The 19,069-nt window shown below is 37.4% G+C and overlaps 1 protein-coding gene across 3 annotated transcripts in view; it reads left to right on the top strand.

Annotated features, from left to right (window-relative positions):
* LOC108041705 (serine/threonine-protein kinase GA29083) overlaps positions 1-18,509 on the top strand; it is a 46,081-nt gene extending 27,572 nt beyond the window's left edge. For all 3 annotated transcript variants that reach the window (XM_044461801.1, XM_044461802.1, XM_017119702.2), the window contains exons 2-6: positions 15,674-16,331; positions 16,391-17,414; positions 17,482-17,627; positions 17,697-17,846; positions 17,911-18,509. In XM_044461801.1, the coding sequence (XP_044317736.1) occupies positions 15,675-16,331; positions 16,391-17,414; positions 17,482-17,627; positions 17,697-17,846; positions 17,911-18,192 (2,259 nt within the window). In that variant the 5' untranslated portion in view covers position 15,674 and the 3' untranslated portion in view covers positions 18,193-18,509. The remainder of the gene's footprint in view (positions 1-15,673; positions 16,332-16,390; positions 17,415-17,481; positions 17,628-17,696; positions 17,847-17,910) is intronic.
* The last annotated feature ends 560 nt before the right edge of the window (positions 18,510-19,069 follow it).

The following is a 19,069-nucleotide window of genomic DNA, read 5'->3' as shown; positions in this document are numbered from 1 at the left end:
CACTATCCGCTTCAAAAATGGGTCGAGTTCATTCCGTTTCAGCAGCATATCGCAGGCGTTGATTCTGTCGAACAGGTTTATTGCGTCAAATCATGCGGCACCCAAACATCAACGCTTTCGGCGTTAGCGAACTTGTATAACTTTTTAACGCAATAACCAAACATGTTATGAAGACCTTTCAATCGATATATAGCATTGCCCGATTCCGATATGTAGCGCTTTGCACAAAGCTTCCAAATTCAAAAACCAAAAAAAGCGGAAGGGAGATATTTGACAACCTTATATAATAAATTAAATTTCAAAAATAATAATTTTTTTAATTAATGTATGTACATAAATAATCGTTTAGTCATAATTACACCCTTGCAGTGAAGGAGACATTTCCGACCCTATAAGGAATATATATTCTTGATCACCGTCACCAGAAAAGTCGATCTAGGCCATTCTAGCACTGTCAGTCCGTCTTTCCCTTTATACGCAAACTAGTCCCTCAGTTTTAAAGCTATCTTCTTGAAACTTTTCCAAAAGTTGTCTTTCTATTGCAGGTAGTTTATAAATTCAAACTAGCCAGATCGGGCGACTATATCATTAGCTCCCATAGGAACAATCGAAAAAAAATTTGAAAAGTAACTTTGTTGTTTTAAAATTTGTTTTCTTCTTTGGTATTTGGTAATATTTAAATACTGTGGAATAACGGTTTCAATTAAAATAAAATCGGAGATCTATAACATAAAACACCTATAAGAAAATCAAAAAATTTTGAAAATAAAAATGAAAAAAAAATTTAATTTCTTTGGTATAAAGTAGTTATGTACTATATCAGAATTACCTTTTTAGAAACTCTTCCATAGAAACGATGGCAAAATGCAGCTCAAAATCGACATAGAAATCGAAATAAAGCTTTTAAAGTTATAATCTGCAAAATTTTTTTTAAGTTTTGGGACAAATCAATTACACGAAACAGCTAAGAATCGCGGCCGGCGGATCATATGTACGAATGCCAGGCCGTATACCGCTCAGCGCATTTACTTTTACTTTTGAACCATTCGACATTTAAAAAACTTACCAAAGGGGGTATATACCTTTTTCATTTTAAAAATCGAAAAAATTTTTTTTGCTTTATCTTAATGAACAACTCAAGCACGAAGATAAGGTGACGTACCTCGGAGTTACCTTAGACCGTCGCCTTTGTTGAAAGGGACAAATTGATCGAGTTTGTGGATCAGCAAGAACAAAACTTGACAAAATGGGCTGGGTCCTTCGTCCAGGCAGCGGCCAATCCCTTGAAGCTATGGTGCGGCTTTTTAAGGCCATTGTCCTTCCAACTTTAAACTGTAGCGTGTTCAACAAACTATAAAAAAAACAAGAGAGAACGCTATAGTCGAGTGCCTCGACTATTAGATACCCGTTACTCAGCTAAACAACTTTAGATTTTGCATTAACATAATGTGAATTAGAGTGACCACAGAAAAAAAGGACAAAAAGTTCAAATTATCAATTTGAATTCGGCGATCTCAGCTTTACAGCACGAGCATCAGCACCAGCGCTGCTTTAGCGCAGGCAGCTTTTGTCCTGCACCAGCATACACTCATACGCCATTGTTTGACTCAGACCTCCAATTTGAATAACTTGATTTGATTTGGGATCTTGGGATATAGTTCGGTATTGACAAATGAAAACCATCGCAATTTCCTTTAATAGAAATCCTTATCGAGAATTAACATTGACTCTGTTGAGCACCTTGGCCAGCTGTTCCAAAGTCATCCGTTAGATGGCGCCATGTAGGCGCTAGCCAGGCATAAGCGTTTAATGGGTTTTTGGGCGTTAGAGTGGGCGTGGCAAACTTTTATTAGGCAAATCGATAGGTATTGACGAAACAAATACATATCAATTAAAATTTTCATAATAGTATCAAAACTGTGGCCACAGCTTGTGGCTTGTGGGCGTCAGAGGGGGCGTGGCATCATTTTGAAACAAACTTGCGCTGCGTAGGAACTCCTAAAATCTACATGAAAAATGCCAATCTTCTAGCTTTTATAGTTTCCGAGATCTCAGCGTTCATACGGACAGACGGACATGGCTGGATCGACTCGGCTAGTGATCCTGAACAAGAATATATGTATATACTTTATAGGGCCGGTAACGCTTCCTTCTACCTGTTACATACTTTTGCACGAATACAATATACCCTTTTACTCTACGAGTAACGGGTATAATAAAAAAAAACAACTTCTTGAAAACATTTCCCCAAATTTTTATAGAGATTTGAGCAGTAGAAAGAAAGTTACAGCGGTTTTGTGAGAATTTTAGCGTCCAAAAACGTAATTTTTTGCATAAACCGTTCCCGTATTCACAAAAAAAAATTTTTTTTAACGTTGGTTCAAGTACAGGATACTACTTTAAACTAATGAAATATTTGTATTTTTTCGGTATCAGTTCACCCGTTCGTCCTGGGGAATTATCACCGCAAGGCTCTTTAAAAAAAGGCGTTTAAGGGAAACAGCCGTTTCTTAAAAACTATTAAACATTTTTTCAAATTTTTTTGCATAAACATTGTCAACAATCTAAACTTTCAGAAAATATAATCATGTATTTAATAAAAACAATATTTACATACATAAAAAAATCCAAATTTTCCTATTTTTTTCGACAAAAAAAGGCGTGGTTACTGTATGTTGGTTTAACCTAGACATGTGCAGTCGAGTTTACGCACTTGTTTCGAACGGTCGTGACTAGCTATTATCTTCAACCGGAGTGATCTCCAACTTCTTTTGTTTGTGCTCTTACCAATCTATTTTTAGACACCGACCGCCGCGCCGGTGTCTCCACCAAGCTTGCAAAACACTAGATCAAAAGTGTCAACGTTGTGTTCGACTCTGCCCTTTGGGCTAGTGTCTTGTCTCTCGCTCGCGCACGCTCTGCCCGGTGAGAGATAAGAAATTATTATTTCTACTATTTTCCTAAGCGAAAATATAGTTACTTAATAAATGGATTATAACAACCCTTCCAACAACCCTTTTGAGAAGATGAAGGAAATCTCTGGTCAATCTCCAGCGGAGTTACGAGCTAAGCTTGTCAAAGACTTGGCCTTACGACAGATGGAATCTACTGAACTATTACTGCAAAGGTCTGCTAAAACTACTTCTGCCACACTAGTTACCAACACAGTAACAGTTACTCGTGTCTGTCTGGAACAACATACACCGTTGGGGCCTCCACTAGTACCATTTCAGTTTTTTCTGCTGCCATGTTTACGTGCCCAAAATCTAATATTTTGCCAGCGATACCTGCAATGGGGTGCTTATTTCAGACACCAAGTTCTTCTCTTCGCAGAAAACGGATATTAGTAGAGAACCGTCAAACTTGAAAAAGAGTAAAGGTAACTTAAAAAAGATACTGAATGGTAAGGGAAGTCAAGCATCGACGTCAAATGGTTTGGGCAATAACCGCTTTGCACCACTAGCTGAGGGGAATAACTCCTTCGAAGAGATGGAGACTAATAAGGAGACCTCTGAACCCAATTCTCTAGTGGGTCAGAGATCAACTAAGTTGGTTAATCCGAAACCTCCACCAATTTGTGTACCCAAGTTGAATAACATGGCAACGCTTGAAGGTACACTTAATCAGGTTATCTCCGCAGAGGATTACGATATACGTACTTCTAGGCATGGAATTTCTCGCATATACACTGCTGGTGCAGAAGCGTTCAGAAAAGTAGTCCATAGTTTGACCGCTTTAAACTGCGAGTTTTGGCATCATCAGCTCCGAGAAGATAAACCTTTCAGGCTAGTGATAAAGAACATACATTCTACTGTAATTTCCTAGATAGGAAATTGAACGTTGCTTCACCGATAAGGGATTTGTCGTTTCCAATATATATTGCCCAAGGAAGCCTGGTTGGCGAGAAAATGCTGCAGAGGAAAATGACAGCGAAGAAATTTTGAATGCAAAAACAAGACAAAATTTATTTTATGTCAACCTTCAGCAGTCTCGTAATGTTTCCGAATCACTAAAAATAAAACAAATAGGTAGACACAGGGAGTGTGCAGGAGTGCACCCTACTAAATCGTGTGAATTAAATCTCAGCAACCAATGCGTTTGTGCTAATTGTGGAGAAAATCACCCCGCCAGTTTCAAAGGCCGCAAAGTCAGAATGAAACTGAGCAAAAAGCTGAAACCAGTTGCAAGATCAACAACAATAAATCAAATGAAAGCCGAAACGCACGTTCAACATCAATTTCTGCTGTTAGAGATGGCGTCTCCTACGCAGACATGACAAGAATTAATTCTCGTAACACTGCTAGCGTTACAGCTGGTCGAATTCTCACACATAGTTCTGGAGAAGACTACAACTCCAACAGGAAATTGTCTACCCTTGAGAAGGCAATATTTGATATTAACGCTAGATGGGATCAACTGTTCAAACTAGTCACGGAGACGATAGAATCAAACAAGGCCTTTCGTGAGCTAGTGCAAGTTCTTATTGCCGAAAAATGACAGTATCGCCCCTGAAAATCGGATTGTGGAACGCAAGAGGATTAGTACATAAGAATGAAGAGCTTCGACTTTTCCTTATTGCCCACACAGTCGACATTATGTTAATTACTGAGACTCGGCCTGGTTTTAAAGCATACATGCCTGGCTACGATCTATATTGTGCTAACCATCCAAGTGATACTGCTAAGGGCGGTTCTGCAGTCCTTATCACAGCGAACATTCAACACTTTCAGAACGAGCCTATAACGCGCGTTGACTTACAACTAGCAAGTCTGGATGTTCCGACCAGTGGTGGGGTCATCAGATTAGCTTCGTTATATCTTCCTCCCAACCAGACCTGGTTAAAAAACGACTTGACCAACTTCTGAGCACTTTGGGTCCGAGGTTTTTAGCTGGAGGTGACTACAATGCGAAACATCGATGTTTGGGCAACTTAAGGGCATGTTGTCGAGGAAAACGTCTACAAGAAGCAATAGCAACCAGCTCTTGCCAAGTTCTTGCTACTGGTGAACCTACCTTTTTCTCATCTAATACAAGGCTTACTCCAACGGCTCTGGACTTTTTCATTACAAAGGGGGTCTCAATCAACAAACTGTCAATCGAAACAAAATATGAACTGTTCTCTGATCACCTGCCGGTTATTGCAACACTAAGCCACACAGTGCAATATAAGCCCGGAAGAAAAACCATTCTTCCGCCCGGCTCTTCCATCGACAAATTTCAGGATGCTTTAGACAGAAGCATTAATCTAAACATTGAAATATGTAATCCAGAGGATATCGAAGATGTGGTCCAGATATTCATGGATAAAATATACACGGCTGCGTCTATGACGTCTTCCAAACAGAAAAATCTTCCTAGCCAGATTAGACGAAGTCCTCTTCCACAAAATACTATAGCTCTCATTGAACAAAAAAGACGAGCTAGGAGGGAATATTCAAGAACAGGAGATGTCCGTGTATACAACATCTACAAGAGGCTATCTAATCGGCTAAGCAAAGTCTTGGCGAAAAACAAGCAAGACCAGTTTGACAATATGCTGTAAAATGCTGGTCCAGATGCATCTTCAAACTATTCTTTGTGGAAGCTCACGAATCGATATAAACGACAGGTCATTCCGAAGGCTCCCATTAGAAATCCGGCTGGTGGATGGTGCAGCTCCAGTCAACAGAAAGCTGATATCTTTGCAAACAGCTTAGAGGAAAGATTCAAGCCTTTACACCTCACTCCGGTAGAAAATCTAACTATAGTTCAAATACACCTAGACTGGCCTTTTCAAATGGCTTTACACACAAACCCAGTTACACTAGAAGAGGTCCAAACTCAGATAAGAAATCTAAAAGCCAAAAAAACTCCAGGCGAGGATCTTCTTGACAATAGGACTATAAAGCTTTTACCCCTAAAGGCTGTGCTCTTTATAGTACTGCTGTTCAACTGTATTCTGAGGCTGGGACATTATCCTACCTTATGGAAATCGGCGATTATCACGATGATCCCCAAACCTGGAAAGCAGTCCCCTGAAGTCGATGCATACAGGCCAATTAGTCTTTTACCTACACTGGGGAAAATGATGGAAAGGGTGATACTGGATAAAGTTCTTAAACTTGAAAACGTGTGTAGAGCAATTCCAAAGTGTCAGATTGGTTTCCGTAAAAGCTATGGTACCCCCGAACAGCTTCACCGTGTGGTAAACTCTGCCTTGGAAGCTAAGGAGGACTGTATACATTTACAGTTGCTGTATTCATGGATATACAACAAGCCTTTGACAGGGTATGGCATGATGGTCTTCTGAGCAAGCTAAAGACTCTATTAACGCCCCAGCTTTTTATTCTTATCCAGGGCTTTTTATCAAATAGAAAATTCAGTGTGGTTGTCGACGGTGAAAAATCGTCAAAACGTCCTATCTCTGCAGGCGTACTCCAAGGCAGTGTACTGGGCCCGACTCTCTACTCGCTGTACACTTCAGATATGCCTGATTCCTGGGAATGTTCAGAAGTTGACGAGGATAACATGCTCATAGCTACGTATGCCGACGACACTGCTGTAATGGTCAGGAGTACTAGCATAGACATTACAACAGCAGGACTTCAAGAGTATGTGACGCGATTCGAAAAGTGGACCACTGAATGGAACATAGGCATTAATTGCAGCAAATGTGCTTGTGTCACAGTCGCGAAAAGACCTTTGGATTGTTCAGGAATCACTATGCTTGGCACTACTCTTCGTCACGAGACTTACATTACAGAGGACTTACATTTCAGAGACACACAACAATGATCAAGCAGTCAGTGCTTTCAAAGGCAAATCCATCTTGAGCCCAATCTGGAAGTACGCGCTACAAGTCTACGGTATAACGGCTAAATCGAACCTCAACAAAATTCGAGTTGCACAAAGTAAAATCGTTAGATTACTTTGCAATGTTCCCTGGTACATGAGAACTAGAGACATCGAAAGAGATCTTAAAATTCCAAAGACAGGCAACCTGGTCAAGCTGCCACATAGGTAGTAGAAAACTTGTTAAACTTTAAATAAAAATATACTTTTTAATATTAAAAAAAAAAAAACCTAGACATGTGATAGGTACCGGTAATATTTGGATAGTTTGCTCCCTATCTCAAGAAGAACACTGAAAGTAACGCTTCGGTGGTTGCTTATATTGAAAATAGATTACAGGTTTAAATAAATATATGATTGGAACGGAAGACCTCGTTTGCTAAGTCTCGAGAATCTCTGGAGATGCAGAGCTTGGTGCTGTCAAATATATTCTCGCGGATATTAAACCTATCTCGCACTAGTGTGATTAGATCACCCTGCTAAACAGGGTGGTTGTACTTTCGGGGAACAATATTGATGAAGTAAGTGTTAATCGTTTTATAGGATCATAGGAAAAAGTGTATTATAGACAGAACAATACTCTGAAAGGCTTATGCAAATCATAGTTAGACCTATAAAGATTTAATATTAGGGGATTAATTTCTAGTTAATCTACTTGGCAAAGAAATGTTAAGGCGACCAAGAAATGGAAATAAGAGGGTATGATTTGCATCTCAGTTCACGCTACGTAATACCACTAACCATACAACATATAGACTGGTCATTTCATACAACGAATTTGGTCACAAAATTTTTCACTCGGGGAGCCCCAGTGCTGGGATCGGCAGGCCCCGACTCTTCGTGTGCCTTCGGGTTTTTTCGCTCTCGTTCTAATTCTTATTTTGACGCTCGCGCTCGAGTTCGGTCGTTCAGTCGCAGAGTCGCGCATTTTGAAGAAGGTTGGCCTGCGCTTGAATTGGGCTTTATATGTATGCGTGTTCATGCATTCTCATACAGGGGTGCATGTGTGCGATCATTTCATTTCGATGCAGCAAGAATATTTTGTCTTTTGCTACTTTTCAGACTTGGTACCCTAACAATATGGGCGTATTCACTATTGGGTTAATGATAAAAATAAGAATATTATATGTTATAGTATATTTTTAATATTTCAGCATATATTTCATCTTGGTTTACAAATTCAAATCAGTGGTAGCAAAAAAATATTTTGCATATATGTATGTATTCCAATTAATAGAAATCAATCTACTGAGATAGGAACAGGGCACATCGCAGTCGGTGTCTGCGCTTAGTGGTTCAGAAAACTTCAAACCAAATCAGCTTTGGTTGTTGTTCTGCGAGCGGATGGTGCCTGCATAGCCTACCGACGATTGAATTTTAGGGGTGGGTACAGAAACAAGAACGGCTGTTTGGCTTTTGTTTTGTTTACATTTTTTAGGACACTTGTTTTGAATGATATGTTTAATGAGTTTTGGTTGATTTTTTTTTGATTCGCAGTGTAATTTTGTTTAATGTTGTTATTTAATGATCTAGTTATATATATTTTTATGTTTGCTTATTCTTGAAAGTCGCCGCTCGAATTAGTTACCGATAAATATACATACATATATGTACACCTGTGTTAAATAGTAGTTTTTAAACTTTTTCACAACTTAAAAAAATGAATTTAGGTTAAACTTCTAAAATTCTTCTAAAATGGAACAAATATACAAATCTGATTTTTTGTTTTAAATAATATTTAAATTTTTCAATTGTATAATATTAATCTCGGAAAATAACAAATTGTTTAATCACTATAAAGTACATCCAAAAAATATTCAAAGTGATTTTCTTAAATGTATACTACTATTTTAAATCAAGAAGTAAACTTTTAATGATTTTTAATATATTTAAATTTCGATCGAATAATGTAAAAGTTTATTTATCCAATTTTTCCCACTGTAAGCACAGGTGTATGTAAGTAATATATGTATTTAAATCGGTATCCAGGGAACACCACGAGGAGGCCATTGCAATTGCGATGGAGTCTTCAATGAAGACTTACGAGTCGACTTCAGATATCAAAATGCTTTGAACATCTCCTTGTTCCCCACCTAACAATACCTCCTATACCTACAAAAAAAATTAAACATTTTATAAGAAACTAATTACTGTTTGAGTATTTTTAGTTTTCTTGCACCAGCTGTTGATACAGCTTTTCCTTTTGTATACATTTTTTCTGTAAGCCATTTACTGTTTTTCCGCAGTAAAATTAAAATAAATCCATCTAGCATTTTTATCCTGTGTTCATAACAGGAATGGGTAACCGAAAACCAATTTGAATAAATGCTGGACTTTTCAGCTTTTTCAAGCTGTATCAACAGCTGGTGCAAGAAAACTAAAAATACTCAAACAGTAATTAGTTTCTTATAAAATGTTTAATTTTTTTTGTAGGTATAGGAGGTATTGTTAGGTGGGGAACAAGGAGATGTTCAAAGCATTTTGATATCTCAAGTCGACTCGTAAGTCTTCATTGAAGACTCCATCGCAATTGCAATGGCCTCCTCGTGGTGTTCCCTGGATACCGATTTAAATACATATATTACTTACATACACCTGTGCTTACAGTGGGAAAAATTGGATAAATAAACTTTTACATTATTCGATCGAAATTTAAATATATTAAAAATCATTAAAAGTTTACTTCTTGATTTAAAATAGTAGTATACATTTAAGAAAATCACTTTGAATATTTTTTGGATGTACTTTATAGTGATTAAACAATTTGTTATTTTCCGAGATTAATATTATACAATTGAAAAATTTAAATATTATTTTAAAAAAAAAATCAGATTTGTATATTTGTTCCATTTTAGAAGAATTTTAGAAGTTTAACCTAAATTCATTTTTTTAAGTTGTGAAAAAGTTTAAAAACTACTATTTAACACAGGTGTACATATATGTATATATATTTATCGGTAACTAATTCGAGCGGCGACTTTCAAGAATAAGCAAACATAAAAATATATATAACTAGATCATTAAATAACAACATTAAACAAAATTACACTGCGAATCAAAAAAAAAATCAACCAAAACTCATTAAACATATCATTCAAAACAAGTGTCCTAAAAAATGTAAACAAAACAAAAGCCAAACAGCCGTTCTTGTTTCTGTACCCACCCCTAAAATTCAATCGTCGGTAGGCTATGCAGGCACCATCCGCTCGCAGAACAACAACCAAAGCTGATTTGGTTTGAAGTTTTCTGAACCACTAAGCGCAGACACCGACTGCGATGTGCCCTGTTCCTATCTCAGTAGATTGATTTCTATTAATTGGAATACATACATATATGCAAAATATTTTTTTGCTACCACTGATTTGAATTTGTAAACCAAGATGAAATATATGCTGAAATATTAAAAATATACTATAACATATAATATTCTTATTTTTATACCCTTGCAGAGGGTATTATAATTTTGGTCAAAAGTGTGCAACGCAGTGAAGGAGACATCTCCGACCCTATAAAGTATATATATTCTTGATCAGGATCACCTCCTGAGTTGATATAGCCATGTCCGTCTGTCCGTCTGTCTGTTTCTACGCAAACTAGTCTCTCAGTTTTAAAGCTATCGAGTTGAAACTTTGCACACACCCTTCTTTCCTTTGCACGCAGTATATAAGTCGGAACGGCCGAGATCGGCCGACTATATCCTATAGCTGCCATATAACTGATTGATCGGAAATGCCATAACTCTGCTGTTTGTTAAGTTAGGAAGTTGGGACTTTCTGTGGGTTCTATATTTGGCCAATCAATCCGACGTACCAAATTTCATAAGGATCGGCCGACTATATCTTATAGCTGCCAAATAACTGATTGATCGGAAATGCCATAACTTTGGTGTTTGTGAAGTTAGAAAGTTGGAATTTTCTATGGGTTTTATATTTGGCCAATCAATCCGACCTACCAAATTTCATAAGGATCGGCCGACTATATCTTATAGCTGCCAAATAACTGATTGATCGGAAATGCCATAACTTTGGTGTTTGTAAAGTTAGAAAGTTGGAATTTTCTATGGGTTTTATATTTGGCCAATCAATCCGACGTACCAATTTTCATAAGGATCGGCCGACTATATCTTATAGCTGCCAAATAACTGATTGATCGGAAATGCCATAACTTTGGTGTTTGTAAAGTTAGAAAGTTGGAATTTTCTATGGGTTTTATATTTGGCCAATCAATCCGACCTACCAAATTTCATAAGGATCGGCCGACTATATCTTATAGCTGCCATATAACTGATTGATCGGAAATGCCATAACTTTGGTGTTTGTAAAGTTAGGAAGTTGGGATTTTCTATGGGTTTTATTTTTGCCCAATCAATTCGACATATTAAATTTCATAAGGATCGGCCGACTATATCCTATAGCTGCCATATAACTGATTGATCGGAAATGAAATAACTTTGGTGATTTTAAAGTTAGGAAGGTGGGATTTTTTATGAGTATTAAAAATGCATCATATGAATAATTTTGGAGAATATAATTTGCAGAATATTCTGCAAGGGTATTTCAACTTCGGCTCCGCCCGAAGTTAGCTTTCCTTTCTTGTTATCATTAACCCAATAGTGAATACGCCCATATTGTTAGGGTACCAAGTCTGAAAAGTAGCAAAAGACAAAATATTCTTACTGCATCGAAATGAAATGATCGCACACATGCACCCCTGTATGAGAATGCATGAACACGCATACATATAAAGCCCAATTCAAGCGCAGGCCAACCTTCTTCAAAATGCGCGACTCTGCGACTGAACGACCGAACTCGAGCGCGAGCGTCAAAATAAGAATTAGAACGAGAGCGAAAAAACCCGAAGGCACACGAAGTGTCGGGGCCTGCCGATTCCAGCACTGGGGCTCCCCGAGTGAAAAATTTTGTGACCAAATTCGTTGTATGAAATGACCAGTCTATATGTTGTATGGTTAGTGGTAATACATGGACTGAAAAGTTCCGGGCTCAGTTCAGTTAAGGGGTTATATCCTTTTTCATTTTCAAAAAATCGAAAATATATTTATTGCTTTATCTTGAAGAACAACTTCTTGAGAACATTTCCTCAAATTTTCATAGAGATTCGAGCAGTAGAAAGAAAGTTACAGCGCTCCTAGCCGCGCGCTTCGTCCCCGCCCAAACCAAAACTTGAAACTTTAAACGCGAATATCTCGAAATAGTGTTTTTTTGAATAATGACTTTGCGGTGATACGGATTGGCGAAAAACGACTGAAACTGTGTACTTGAACGATCGATTAAAAACTCTAGCGACATAAAAAAATTATAAAAACGATCGTTCAGATTACTCTAAACCAAGAAAATTTTTTATTTTTACGGTTTCAGTTGACCAATTTGTCATGAGGAATTATCACCGCAAGGCTCTTCCAAAAAAAGGCGATTAAGAGAAAACAGCCACCCATAAAAAACTATTCAATGCTTTTTTTTTTTTACAAAGTTTTGCACAAATATTGTCAACAAACTGAACTTTCAGAAAATATAATCATTCATGGAATACCAAAAATTGCTACATACATGAAAAAATCAAAACTTTCCTATTTTTCTCGGCAAAAAAAGGTATATAACCCCTGAATACTAACCTTTAAAATACATCTGTTAAAATTTCATTATATTCTATTCATTAGTTTTGTGCTATTTCAGAAAGTAAAACATTCTTTCGATTAACTTATGATCAGAAAACTTATATAATCAGAAAACTTATATTTTCTGACTTTTCGGTCTAAAAAGACGTCAAGTTCGGTTTCTCGCAGCTGGGTGCTTATTTGGTTCGTGTGACAAGAGTCATTTTCTATGTTTATTGTCCCTAGTCGCCAAATGGTCGTTTTTGCTTGCTGAACATCTAACTAACACTAGATACAAAAGTATGAAATAGAATAACTGTTTCCGTGCCAAACGATAGTGGACAGGAGCGACTCATCTCCTTGAGGCGAATCATGGCATTATAATAATCTACACGTACGCTTGTACGTGTAGAATCTGCTGCTCCCATCGCATGAACAAGTTTTACGATATTCTTAAGTTTTTTCGAAGTTTTCTTAGCTTTAAAAACGGTAGCCATATTATCCGATTTTTCGGGTAGCGATAAATGTGTGAGGTGCTTGACTAAAAGCTTACTACTTTTTAAAAGTATTTTATACTCTTGATTAAAAGCAGGAATTTAAACCAAATCAAAAATCGGTTTCGTTTACTGTTAAGGTTACTATTTCGATTACAGTTTAAAGCTTAAAAGCGTTTACACCAGTTAAACTGCCACCATTTTAAAATTTCTGACTACGTAGTTACTCGTTCAACAAGAAAATCATTAAGAGCATTTTCGCTTTGTTTTATTATATATTCAATGATTCTTTTCAACTTATCCTTCAGTTTGAAGTTACGTATTAGACTTCTGCATGAATGTACTCATTTGTAGCATAACAGATCTGTACAGTACTATGGTGTTCTTAAAAATACTGCACTCATTCTTTACTGTACACTATACTCTATAGGCCAGAAGAAGATTGAACAACATTTTCAGTGTACTCACTTCGAGTGAGTACAGATATGGTTGTAGACTTCGTGAGTGAGTACAGCATTTGTCCGATTTTAAACACGCTGTACAGCTTGTGTGTTGACTGTGTACAACTGTCCAGATGAGTGCAGTCACTGAAGACATGGTAAATAAAATAATGTTCCTTCATTCCAATATTAATAACTTAAATATAGATTCTTTAATAATATAAAATAATTGTTATAATTAGTTTTAATTAAAATATTAATAATTTCTAAATTCTTTATTTTATAATAAATACATTTGAAACGTAAATACAAATAAATTTTTTAACCGTATTCTTTCTATGACATACATACACACGAGATCTATATATGTATGTGTGTATGTACCAGTCGACTGCAGTCATGAAATTTTACTCACTGTACAGTACACACCAAAACACTGTACAGTGCGTTGACTACTGCACACCAATTTTGCTGTACTTATCAACAGCTGTACAACTATGGAATTAGTGAGAACACTGTCAATCAAAACAGACAATACTACCCTACTCACTTACACCCAAATATACTGTGCAGAAAAAAAATGTGCCTACTTCTAGACTAAGTGATTTATTTGTCGTTTTGGATGCATTCATGCTGAAGTCTATTACGTATGGGTAATTCAAGCTCAACAATATTTTTGGATAAGCTACTATCTGCACCCACATTATCGGATATAAAGAAATCGTTTTATATAGACAGCATTAGATAATACAATTTTGTAAGTAGGTCAATGAAAAGTGTTTTTGCTTAGCCGTAAGATTTTGATTTCCAAAAGATGCCATGCAATAAGCCTTTATTTTCATATAGTCAAGTTTAACGTTTGTTTCATTTCTAAGTGCAAAAGTTCAGCTATTTGCAAGTTTGTTTTTATACCCTTGCAGAGGGTATTATTATTTTGGTCAAATGTTTGTCACGCAGTGAAGGAGCCATCTCCGACCCTATAAAGTATATATATTCTTGATCACGATCGCGACCTGAGTTGATATAAGCATGTCCGTCTGTCTTTCTGTTTCTACGCGAACTCAGTTTTAAAGATATCGAAAAAAAAGTATTATTTTTGATTAAATTTCTACACCTGCCGATTTTTTTATAATAAATAAACATTTGCAGTGAGATATGTATTAATTTTTTTACATTGAAATATATCAATTTTACAATATTTTCTTTGGCGGCAAATGGAAATAGGAAGCTTTTCTAACATGATCAGCGTACACATTGAAAAAAAATCTTAGTATGCTAATAGCTTTTACTCTTCGCGAATAATCGTCATCTGTATGGTCAGATATATAACAGCAATAAATCGATTGTGATCAAACTCAAGGTATAGGTTTATAATACTATAAAAACATAATTTACGGCATAAAAACGAGATTTATTTTTGGAATTTCCAGTCCGTTTTTCAAAAACGATGATTTCATGTAATTTCTGGCAAATAGTGGGGTTTTTACTTCAGTCCACGAACCCCATGACCATGGAACCTGAATTATCTGCATTGGTGATATGGGTAGACGCATGAGTTGCTACTTTTTTCTATCCGCTTCAGCGTTTAATAGCAGAGGGTGTATTGTGGACATGGACTAAGTGATTGTTCGATTTTTGAATTTCGAGACTTATACAGATGTGTCTAGATCGACTCGGGAGATTTTTCTGATCATTATAATTTACAACGAATATTCAATAAATTTCTTGATATTTGTTTATAAAATTGTTATTTTAAAGATTTTAAAACAGTATATTTTAAATTATATATATAATTAATTTTAATTAAGTTCGGAATTACTGTTTAAAAAAAATAAAATCGCATATCTATGTTATACAGCTTTTAGTTTTGTCAAAATCGGACAACAATATCAAATAGCTGCGATGGAAATAATTGCAAAATGCACCGCAAAATCGACATAGCTTCATTGTTTTTAGTAATATAGGCATAGAAATCTAAATGTATATAAACTTAGACTTGCCGAAGTTTGCTTCCTTTCTTGTTTATTATGCAATTGTTAAGAGCGGCGTTGTGTGGCCTCTGTTCAACAACTGGACTCGTGACTTCTAGTCCAGCAAGCCGAGATTTAATTGAATTACATTCTCTTTTAAACTTCGTAGTTTGACAGCTTGTGTAAAAGAAAAAGTATTAAAAAAACACATAACACAGAAGCAAAAAAACTAATAGTAAAACAATAATAAATAAGGGAATTCAGTCAAATATATCCACAATCCTGCATAAAAAGATTTTCTAATCTAGCATACCCATTTTCTTCTAGTATGGAAGTACAGACAGTAGAGGTGAATAGCCTGCATTGCACCACATCCGTGCTCTGCTCCCTCCAAGCATCTGTTTCTGCAACAGCCTCTCCCAACGTTACGCCAAAGAAGAGAGTGGCTAAGGATGCCGTCGCCGAGACCACTTTCTTCGAGGAGCTGAATCAACAGCAAAAGCGGCAGGAGGACTTCAATAGCCACAATAGGGATTGCGACAGTATTGGGAGTTCCGCCTCGGAGTTCGATAAGGAGTTGAATGAGGATAAGATCTTGCTTGGCTCTCTAACAGGCAGCGGGAGTATGGGAAAATCAAACGGGTCGCTAAGTGGTGCTTCCTCAAACACCTCGGCCACGCTCGAAGCGAACACCATCGAAGCTAGCACCACTATTGGCTCTGTTTCAACGGCATGCTTGGGTGTTGTACGCAACGTCGCCCATATTAAGAAGCGCATCTCGAGCAGCCGAACTCCGACACGCAAGGCGCATCGGATTAAATTCTACCGCAACGGTGATCGCTTTTATCCGGGCATAACAATTCCTGTCTCCAACGAACGATATCGATCCTTCGAGAGTCTTTACGAAGACCTTACCCGGTTGCTAGAGGAGAATGTGAAGATACCAGGGGCAGTTCGCACCATATATAGCATGTGTGGGAAGAAGGTGTGTACTCCTCGGTGTTATCACTACTGGCATCTAATTTTATGATTTTGCCTCTGCAGATTACCGCCCTCGATGAGTTGGAAGACGGTCAGAGCTACGTTTGTTCCTGCAATAACGAGAATTTTAAGAAGGTGGAATATATCACTAGTTCCCAGCCTTTGTCTAATCTGACGCTGGCCAACACTAGTCGCTCAAACAATCAGCGGTTGCCTAAATTTTATCGACCAGCATCTCCCCTTAAAAATGGATCACTCGCAAGCAATGGGCCAGTTTCAGTCTATGTTGGAGGAGTGACCAACGGGAGTCCGTTGAACACGTCCCGTTTCAGCGAGCTTGACACTGTGGTTCATCCACGTATCGTAACGCTAATACGCAATGGAACTAAACCACGACGCATTATGCGTTTGTTACTAAACAAGCGCAACAGTCCAAGCTTTGAACACGTCCTGACCGCCATCACGCAAGTGGTTCACCTAGATACAGGCTATGTGAGAAAGGTATTTACCCTTTCAGGAACTTCAGTGGTTCAACTCGCTGATTTTTTTGGGCCGGATGACGTTTTCTTTGCATATGGTACAGAGCGTATCAACACAGCGGAGGATTTTAAGCTTGAGGCGGATGAGCAACGTGCTATCAATATCATACGCAAGACCCTACGGACTGTCGGGACCACCTGCGTGGGACCAAAGCCTAAGATGCCTGTCAAGAGCAAAAAAGTTTATATTCCGATGGTGGATTCTGAGGCGTTTAAAGTGGCTCCCACGCTTAAAGACGATGAACAGGCCTTACTTAAGATCTCTGGCGTAGAGGTCGATGATTTGCCAGCCAATATTCGGGACCATTACACACTGGGAGAAATTATCGGCGACGGCAACTTCGCCGTTGTGCTTAAGATCAAAGACCGCCAAACAGGTGATCCCTATGCACTGAAAATTATAGATAAAAGCAAGTGCAAGGGCAAGGAGCACTATATTGACGCCGAAGTTCGAGTCATGAAAAAGCTGGATCATCCGCATATAATATCACTTATAATGGATGTGGGCCAACATACAAATATGTATCTGGTACTGGAGTATGTAAGTGGTATGTTGATAGAAAGAAATTTTGTGCAGCATCTGCCAACCAAATTATGTTAACATAATTGTTTCAGGTGGCGATCTATTTGATGCAATTACCCAGGTGACGCGGTTCTCAGAAAGTCAGTCGCGAATTATGATTAGGCATTTGGGATCCGCCATGTCGTACCTACATTCCATGAGCATTGTGCACAGAGACATTAAGCCGGAGAACCTCTTAGTAAGACATTTGTAATTACGAATAATCATATATGTTGCATATCATTAATGGAACAATTTACATTTACAGGTTGAACTAGACGAACATGGAAACGTTCTTGAACTAAAGCTAGCTGATTTTGGATTAGCCTGTGAGGTAACCGAACCTCTATATGCTGTCTGTGGAACGCCCACTTATGTGGCACCAGAGATTTTATTAGAAGTTGGATATGGGTTAAAGGTGCGAAATAAACTGTTATGAATTGGATTTAGTTTACTAAATTTTTCCTTTTCGGTTCTCAAAGATCGACGTTTGGGCCGCTGGTATCATTTTGTACATATTACTGTGCGGCTTCCCACCGTTTGTGGCGCTTGACAACCAACAAGAACCTCTCTTTGACTCGATTATATCTGGAATTTATGAGTTTCCTGATCCATACTGGTCGGATATAGGCGACGGTGTGCGCGATTTAATCACCAATATGTTGCAGTCGGATCCGGACGTTCGGTTTACAAGCGAAGACATCCTTGATCACTATTGGACGATGGGAAGTGAAAAGAACGAATGCAATGATAATAACAGATGAATCGTAGTCGTGTGTGGTGTTTAAATAAACTCACTTCGATTTTTTAGACGCGAGTACTTTTTGTATTATGTGTCCTAGAAAGCTATTCTATAGGCCTTAATTTATTTATACGTATATCCACAAACATTACAGAATGATAATAGTGTAGCAATAACCACAAACTAAACACGACTATCAACCAATACTGACGAAAGTTAAAAAAAAAAAACATTTTTAAAATTCCAATATTCACACTGTTTGCGGTGGTTTCCATTATATTATATTATTTTAAACTATTTATACGTGTACATGCAAAAATACATTTATTTTTTATTTCGTATTTTTTTTAGTTCATGCTTTTATTAATAAATAAAGAAAAGATAAAGTGTACATATTTTTAAAATCTAATAAAATTGTCGTATCGGGGTTTGAAAAATATCACGTCCTGCTTGCTTATGCCCAAAAAAATTCAAGCCAGTACTGTTCATAACACATACGGCATCGAAAGTAGCTCTTATTTTCGTAATCAAAATGTTAGGGGCCTCGATCCAGTTCTTCCCAAAAACCATCACCGAATTGATGGTCTGTCGGTGCCCTCCTGTGTTATATTTCACGTCGCAGTCGGATACCTGTGATACAAAGGTTTTCACAGACAATTAACTTCGCTGGCCGATTTTCCGCGACTTTTCATGGCAATTTATATAAATAACGCAAAGCTAACGCTAGTCAAACAGTGGTTTCATATTATAGACAAAATGCATAACGACGCGATTGTAATAATTTCTAATTCACCAATCACGATGAATTCCGCTCAGTTTGGGATAACATATCTGAGCGTTTCGAAAACAAGCAATTGCTTGTTGTCAGCGAACACAAGATTCTATTTAATGTGCAGTAA

This window comes from Drosophila rhopaloa, unplaced genomic scaffold (assembly GCF_018152115.1).
Source record: "Drosophila rhopaloa isolate 14029-0021.01 unplaced genomic scaffold, ASM1815211v1 contig_80, whole genome shotgun sequence".
NCBI lineage: Eukaryota > Metazoa > Arthropoda > Insecta > Diptera > Drosophilidae > Drosophila > Drosophila rhopaloa.
This window is presented reverse-complemented; position numbering and strand designations above follow the sequence as displayed.